The sequence below is a fragment of the Sander vitreus genome, chromosome 12 (genome assembly GCF_031162955.1).
Source record: "Sander vitreus isolate 19-12246 chromosome 12, sanVit1, whole genome shotgun sequence".
Lineage (NCBI taxonomy): Eukaryota > Metazoa > Chordata > Actinopteri > Perciformes > Percidae > Sander > Sander vitreus.
The window spans coordinates 30,321,051-30,329,963 of NC_135866.1; the positions used below are offsets into that span (position 1 = coordinate 30,321,051).

The 8,913-nt window shown below is 42.7% G+C and overlaps 1 protein-coding gene across 1 annotated transcript; it reads right to left on the reverse strand.

The window, feature by feature from the left end:
- Positions 1–2,749: 2,749 nt before the first annotated feature.
- On the reverse strand, positions 2,750–7,295 carry dusp28 (dual specificity phosphatase 28). The gene is made up of 2 exons (XM_078265006.1): positions 6,948–7,295; positions 2,750–2,905 (listed from the first exon to the last, which is right to left on the reverse strand). The coding sequence occupies exons 1-2, from the start codon at positions 7,293–7,295 to the stop codon at positions 2,786–2,788; spliced, it is 468 nt and encodes a 155-aa protein (XP_078121132.1). The 3' UTR covers positions 2,750–2,785.
- Positions 7,296–8,913: the final 1,618 nt, after the last annotated feature.

The window sequence follows — 8,913 nt, forward strand, 5'->3', positions numbered from 1 at the left end:
AAAGCCTCTTGTATCAGATGGAAAATGCTGCGTCACAAAGCTGAAGCAAACGGACTTTTTATCCTGTTGTCCTACTTTTCAAAAAGTTTCTATATCAGAAATATTGGGTTTCTTTCAACCAAATTGTCAAAAAAACGACAAGTAAAATAAATGATCAGTTCTATACTTTCATTGACTTTGGGTGTTTTATTCAATCTGATAGCATTTGAAGAATAATTGCTAAAAGAACGGTGCATTATAACGGGGGGTTCGTCACCCATAACATTTTGGGCGTCAAACACTTAATGTCCTGCATTCTGGGGAATCTTTCTGCATCAATTTACTGTGCAAATGTCTTTATTTATGTAAAGGAACTTCTGTATTGTTCAAAACTTTTTGCGATTTGGTCACTTATATGCACGACTAACACCAACTTGTGTTGGTTTAATAATATGTTTTACACTTAAACTTGAAACATTCGTCAACAAACCTCATTTATGTGAAATGATACCTCATTTTTTTCTTAAAAAAAAAGCAGAAATGATGATTTATTTTGCCTGATAGTTAAGATCGGAGGATGTTGAATGGATCACAGACGGGTTCATGTCAAAGGTTAGTCGGGAAAACAGTTTTGAAACCATTTCAAAAATGTTTTTTTCAAATGCTACAGTATACAATTCATTGATTGTACCTGAAGAATGTCGTAGCGAACCATCCATGTTATTTTGGGGCAATTTGGTTGAAAGAAACCCATATTTCTGATATGAAAAACAATGAAAATGGCTCAAATTTGACCCGAGGACAACACAAGGGTTAAGTTAATCTTTCTGTGGAAACTTTTACATGTTTCAGATTCATCTTCCAGACTCATCTGGTGTTTAAAATACTGCATTTATCTTCTGTGGACATGTCTCCACCTCGAGGTAGAAGCTGGAACTGCAGCCATAATGTTTTAAAGGACAGACACACACACACACACACATACAAGCATACAGAGACAAACAGACACACACACACACACACACACACACACACACACACACACACACACACACACACACACACACACACACACAGATACAGAAACAAACAAAGGGTTTAAACTAGCGATGCACCGAATCCAGGATTCAGCTTGGGATTCGGCCAAATATTGGGCTTTTTGACGGGGTTGGGTTTCTGCTGAACCTTAGACTTATTTCCCAGCGAACTGAACCCTACGCTTGCACTCCGCGCGCTACGCTGGTCGCCGTAATGACGGCGCCGTTGATTACAGGAAGGTGTTTACGTAGGTGGAGCTTCAATGCAGCAGGCTGAGAGGAAGTGGAAATGGAACTGGTGAGCAGAAAAAGGGTTGTTTGGCAGTACTTTCAGTCAAAAGAAGGCCATTCAAGTCCAGATACATGTTCAATCTGCAATGCTGATTAGTCTGGTGGTGGCGAGGACCCTAAACAATACACAACATCACCGCTGTTACAACATCTGGTATGAAACATCTGGAAGAATACGAGCTGAGCATGAAGGAATCTACAGACAGCAGCCAGAATGCAGCAACTTCAGGTACGGCAAAGGAAGGACAGTCACTGTTTACTTCATTAATGTCTTTACTGTGTTCATGGACTGAGGACGGGACGAGGATTCAGCAGACTCTCAACCAGGGGGTTCAGGATTCAGCAGACTCTCAACCAGGGGGTTCGGTATTCGCCCAAACCCCAAAAATCTGGATTCAGTGCATCCCTAGTTTAAAGACCAGAAAAAAGACTGAAGTTCAAGTAAATTCTGCGGCTTTTTAAAGAGAAGTTGTAACGTTTTTCTGACCTTTTCTCATCGTACACTCACGTCGCTACATTAACATCAAAATCTCAACATTTGCTTTACAAAAATATACTAAATTAAAAAAGCTCGTCACAGTTTTTAAGTCTACGGGTTTCACTAAAGCTGTCGTGGCACCGAAAACTGCAGAATAAACTACATTATTTTCTTTTAAACATCACATAAAAACACACATTTTAAACTCACTTTATATCTCTATATTAGTTATTTAATCTACTTTGTTTCTTTAAGTACATTAACTAACTAACTAAATATTTGTTTAAGCACTTTGGAACTATGTTCTGTACAACTAAAGTTAAGTAGATTATTGTCTTGTACTAACGTGTATATCCAGTCCTAAAGTTATTGTCTCTAATATTGTCTTCAGTCTTATTCTTCTAGATTTCAGTCTGTTTTAACAGTTACTCCTTTAAATTGTATTTGTTTCTTTCTTATTTGCAGCAACACAAACACTAATCTGTTATAACACGTTTCATTTAGGAAACACTGTCAAGTATTCTTCAAAAGCAGTGAAATTAAAGGGCAACTTTGCCATTTTTTTAACTGGATTTTCCCATGTTTTAGTTTCTAAGTGAGTAATGTAAAGTTAATAGACAATGTTCAGCGTCAGTCAGCGTCCACTAAAAGTTCTGTTGTTGCTGCTGACAGACTCAGATTATTATTCTAAGTGTCTGACAACATTATGAAAGGATCCCTACAGAGATAGACCTTTTAGTTAAAGAGTAAGATCCTTTTAGTTTAACATGAAACAGCCCCGAAATCACCATTACCAAACTACACCAGACTCCATGTAAATAATCAGGACTTTTAGCGTGTATAGAGCCAGCATATTTCCACCAGACTCCATGTAAATAAGACATCTGTCAGTCTGTCTGTCTGTCCTCGCAGTCTGTCTGTCTCTCTATCAGTCAGTCAGTCTGTCTGTCTGTCTGTCTGTCAGTCAGTCTCTCAGTCAGTCTCTCTGTCTGTCAGTCTCTCAGTCTCTCTCTCTGTCTGTCTGTCCTCTCCGTCTCTTTTTCAGCTCCTGCTCGTATCTCTGCAGCTGAGACAGGAAGCCGGGGTTCGGATCGATCTCGTGACGAGCCGTCTTCACTTTCTGGGGAAAAGAAACAGCAACACGTTACGAGTAAATAAATCTGTGTTAATGAATGCTTTTTTATTGGTTTATTAAGGGAAGGTGCACTCTGATATGAACACGCAACAGTGTTCTCATCCATAGTCTCTGGAAGGAAAGAAAAAATGTAAGATTAAAGTGAAAAGGTTGGGTACCGAAACCCAAACAACCGAATGACAACGCAGATTTGGGTGCCACTTTAATGTATGCTGCAGCTGACTTCGCTATGAGTTGATTGGCTGATAAAACAGGTGACGTCCCTTACGTTCTAAAACCAGCCTCTGGAGACTTGAGTCGAGCTGAGACGGGACGGTTCAGGCCGCTGAAACTTTCCCCTGCGACGTTCTGAAATAGTCTCGTCGCGCAGACTGATCTCATGAAGTGGCGTATGTATGACACGCCAATTCGTATGCCATTTTGGCGTGTTATCAAGACGCGTAATCGCTTTGTAGCGTGTTTATCAACGCCGTTTGGCCTCCGTTGATTTACATTACGTGTGAATTATCGCCGTAGCGAGTAGTATGAAAGGACGGAAGTCCACGGATGGTTAAAACACAGGACTTTCACCCAGGAGAGCCGGAATCGCGTCCCACGTGTGGCGTTTATTAACCGTTTTTTGTTTTTGTTTTTTTTAAGCCTTCCCCAATGTTCTTTTCCTAAACCCAACCGTTTCATGTTTCCCTAAGCGTGTGGCGTTGGTCACTGTTGTGTTTTTTTGTGGTTTTTTTGTGTTACTAAAGCCTTTCCCAATGTTCTTTTCCTAAACCCAATCTTTCGTCGCGTTCTCGCGATAGCACGGCACGTTCTCGCGATAGCACGGCACGTGGCGTCTGTTTACATCCGCTGTATACATCGTAGACATACACGTGGATAGCTCTAAATGCGTACAGATAACACGCCATTTGGCTTTAGGAAAGTGGCGTGTATGTTTACGCAAAGTCATGATGTCGTGTTGCGTCGCGAATCTTTTGTCCGAACCGTTGGAGGCGTACGGTTTGTAGTTGTTTGAAGTCCCGTCGGCCTGTAAGTTGTCTGTCTGCTGTGTTCTGTGCTGAGGGTAGTAACCCACGGTGGCAGCGAATCCTGCTACAGACGATAAAAAAATATTACAGCGGCCGAGCAAAAGTCAAACGTTTCTCATTTTTGTTATGATGTGTTGTGTTCGGTCCCTCTGAGCATGAACACAGTCAGCTGCTCGAGGGCACCTTGGTAACAGACACCCTGACTGACTTTAGTTTCTGCCGACTCGCCGCTCGGCTGCAGTTTAAACATTCAGGGACACGTCTGACCTCTGAACAGCAGCTCAGTGTTATCAGCTTCACTTCAACCTCTATTCAGCTTCTATTTCATTGTAGATTTTTGTGTATTTAAACACTTTGTTTTCGTCTTTGCTGCTGAAACAATCCCCCTACTGCTGGGAAGATGTACAGTATAACTACAGGTCGGCTGAAACCAGCAGCGTTTTAGCTTCGTTATCAGAAAATAACTTTTACACACTTGCTAATTTCTCTCTCTCTCCCGAGGTTTCTCCCTGTTAAGAGGATTTTTTTCCTCGCCGCGATAGAGAGCCAAAGTCCCGCCCCTTCCATTTGCCTTCATGGGACCTATCTTCGAATAAAAAAACGAACGGTGGCCAATGGCGAAAGACAAACTATTTTCTGGTCCCGATCGACTTGTGCCTTCGATTACACATATGTTGTTTTTCAAAATAAAAACTGATTTTACATGTCGAGAATGTCACAGTTTGTCGCAAGATAGTTAAGTAAAATGCTATGGGAGTCCAAGTCCAAGTCGTTTACTTGACGTCACCACATTTTCCCGCCACTCACGATTCTGTCCGCCCTTCTGTCACAGCTAACGATGCCTGTGTGTTTTGTACCGGAATGGGAGTTGCTCTTTCTTTCGCTTCCCGGCGGATGAAAGGACGAGGACTCGGTGGACGGTAAAGCTCGACAAGGAGACAGCCATATTTCTCTGGTGACGTATATTGTTCGAGACGAGAGATGCAGTTCACTAAGCGATCTCACACAAAACCTAATGTTGTTCAACTTCTTTGCGTCAAATCGTTTATCTCTTGACATGTCTGGATTTACCCTGCAGAGATCTGAGGAGCAGTTAACCATAGTCCTCAGAAATCCACCAGAGGTTAGAACGTCAACACAAAGACAGAGGAAGGGGACGGACATCTGGCAGAAATGAGGGACATCCGGCATTCCCGTAAATGAAACGCTGTTGATATAGACTATAAAACCTGTAACATCTGCGTGAAGATAGTTTGTTGTGTAATCATGCGTGTGTTTGTGTAGCATGGCATGAAAAGAAAAGTACCTCAACATTTGGACTCATGTACAGTACTGGAGTAAATGTACCTATAAGTTACATTCCACCACTGGATAAATAAGACATGATCACACGTTATTTACTCTTAAAGGTCCACTGTGTAGGACTTTCTCCCGTCTAGCAGTGAAACTGTATTTAGCATTCAAACTAATAGTGCTCTCTAGCTTGCAGCTACGGTAGCCGTTACGTACCAAGAAGCTCTGACAACATGTCTTCCATTTTTCACTTTTTTGGCGCTGAGGATTCCTTCTCCTGTGGCTCGGCATGAGTCTGATCCTCCGTTATGAACTAAAGGGCGATGACAAGCTCCTCTCACTGATCTCCTTCTCCGTTTCAGCTGGTTTCAGTCACGTGACGCTGGCTCTGAACGAACACGCGTTGTGGATTAGCTAGACAGGTCGGCTGGTGCTCTGTGTCCCTCTCAGCCATTATAGTTTTTCAAAATGGTGGAACGACATGGAAGCCTCCTTGGTCTTACCCGTCCAATGTAAACACAGATAAGAAATGATTCGCTTACACATTAACTGTAATTATGAGTCCGAGCCCGAATTTAAACCCAAACATTTTTTAATACGTGATACGTGGGCCGTTATAACTGACGTTGTCAACTACAATTCAGAGTTGTTTGAACTACAGAAATCTGTTTAGAATTATCTTAATGAATACCGGTAAAGCAACCAGGACGAAGCGCGTAAACTGCTGTTGGTTTATGCAGAATGGAACGGATCGCAAATGGATCCGAATGAAGAAACGTAAAAACAAAAACGTCGACCCTAGCTGCTCCCTCAGCTGAATAGTGAAGGGAACAGATCAAGGCAGCAACATAACCAAAGACCTGGAACCATATAGGAGACTTTCTGGTCTTCATCACCTCATTAATACTGTCCTTCACCACGGTCTTCATCACCTGATTAATACTGTCCTTCACCACGGTCTGCATGCTGACGCACTGGCCGACAACAGTGCTGCAGAGGGGGGGGACACGATGTAACACAGTTTACCTCACACTCAAGTCAGAGCAGGACATCCACCCAGATCTACGGGAGAAGCTGGAGAGGCAGAGCTTTCTCCCCACCAAATAACACTAATAAAGTAATGACTAAAAAACACTAATGCTTGTTTAAGGGCCCGGCCCGATCATAGCGGCAGAAAATGTCGGTGATGTTGTGTATTGTTTAGGGTCCTCGCCACCACCAGACTAATCAGCATTACAGATTGAACATGTATCTGGACTTGAATGGCCTTCTTTTGACTGAAAGTACTGCCAAACAACACTTTTTCTGCTCACCAGTTCCATTTCCACTTCCTCTCAGCCTGCTGCATTGAAGCTCCACCTACGTAAACACCTTCCTGTAATCAACGGCGCCGTCATCACGTCGACCAGCGTAGCGCAAGCGTAGGATTCGGTTCGGTGGAAAAAAATTCTAAGATTCAGCAGAAACCAAACCCCGTCAAAAAACCCAATATTCAGCCGAAGCCGAATCCTGGATTCAGGGCATCCCTAATTTTAACAGAACAAATCACGGTACAAATCAGTTTTTTTTCAGCTTCTTTACACCCAAACTCTCAAAATACAACACACAAAGGTCAGTATTTCGGGTCGGGCCCGGTTCGGGCTCGGGCTCGGGCAGAGAATCTAAACTCTACCTTTAACGTCAGAGTTTTACCGGAGGCGGTCACCAACCTGCAGCGCCTCGGTGAGCGTCAGTCTGCGGTGTTTCATCAGGTAGGCGATGCAGATGGTGGCCGAGCGGCTGCGTCCGTTCTTGCAGTACACGACGCTGCGTCCCCCGCTGTTCGCCTCCTTCTGGATGGCGTCGGCGGCGCGGTCGAAGTGGGCATACAGGTCCTCGTTGGGGTCGTCGTAGACGGGGATCTGCAGCTTGGAGACGGCGGCGGCGGCGGGAAACGGCTGCTGCTTGGACACGTTGATGCAGAGCGTCACGGCCTCGCGCTGCAGCAGCTCGTCGCTGCAGGCGGAGCGTGCGTTACTGATGAACAGAGCGCGGGTGACTTTGCACAGCTGCAGCATCCTGATGAACTGACCCTCGCGGGCTTCCTTACTCGCTGGTGCTCACGGGGAAACTGCAGCCAGGTGAGACAGAGAGAGAGTTTGTCAGACTGTTTCTGATCTGCCAACTCTAGCAACTTAGTGTTTTTCTGGGTCAAAATTGTAACTTTTTTTTCAAAGTTTTTTGTGATTGTTGTGGTTTAAAATCCTTGATTATGCGTCACGTTTTCTTATAAAATGTGATGGAATATGCGAGATATTTATGGAATTGTATGCGATGAAATTGTGGGGAACTTGCAAAAACTGTGGTTCCATCGTGGCTTCATCGCGGGGTTTGCAGCTTTTAGATGACGTTCACGTCGCGTAATTACGTCACTTCATAACGCTCCCATGGCAACAGGGGGAAACAGCTGCTCTTGTGTGAAGTAAACGCAACATTTTTCATCGTTCTGCTAAGATATTTGGGACTTTTTTGCAACGAAAATGCGGGGATTATGAAATCATGCAAGCCCCGCATATTTTGCGCGGAAATCTGCAATTCATGCGGCGAAAGTGCGGCATATTTGAAAAAAAATTGGGAGTTTTATTCAGTTATATAGCATTTGAAAACAATTTTTTATAAAAGAACGTTGAAAAAAACAAAAAAAAACGTCAAAAGAAACGCAGCAAAAATCAAGAAAAACATCGGAAAAAGTGACAAAAACATCGAGAATAGCGTCAACAGAAAAATGCATGGTCGACGCAAAGACAACACAAGATTAACTGCACGAGAATTTAACTTTTTGGTACTGGAATAACAAAAAAATCCACTTTTTCACTCCACTAGACTGTAGAAGAATGTATCTTTTTAGATAAAACAGATGTTGACAAAGTTTTCCTTTGGGGACATCATTTGAAGTTGGGGGAAAAAAGGTGATTAATTGCAATATATCGCAGAATATCACAACATGTTATCACAATAATATCATTTCCTGGGGCTTCTGCTGATTCCCAGTCCTAGTCACGGTAAGGGATGGATATATCGTTTGGGTTTTTTTCGATACCGGTACCTGAACCGATACTTAAAAAACTAAATGAATCCATTCATCCATAAAATGATCCACAGATTAATCGCCAATGGAAGCAATGGTTAGTTGCAGCAGCCCTTATCAGCAGTTTATCAAGTTTAAGATATTGCATAATGATACAACAACAAACATCCTTAGAGACATCTCCTGGTAAAATGTTGCCCAATTGTTAGTTTATTTATTTGTCTTTATTTTTTATATTTGCAATGAACGGTTAGTTACGTTTACAACATTAACAATGGGAGTCTCAATTGTACCACATATGGATATAGTTGAGACAAAAAGCACCTTATTTTTATGAGCTAATTGTGGAAAATATAAACTTCTTATGGGTATTATTGGCTGATAATATCTTAGTCTACCAGCTAATGAAATGTCATGTGGACATTCACTTCTTTTCAGTATCTATTTTTGTGTGAAAAATCAAAACGCAAAGAATGCCTCAACTGTACTCAGTCTACCCTACAGAAGTCAGTGAACGCCTCACTGAAGGACAGACGGACTCACGTGCAGCCGGCCGGCTCCTTGCAGATAAACTGTCTCTGGGGTTTTCAGAGGGAAAGGGTTTCCTG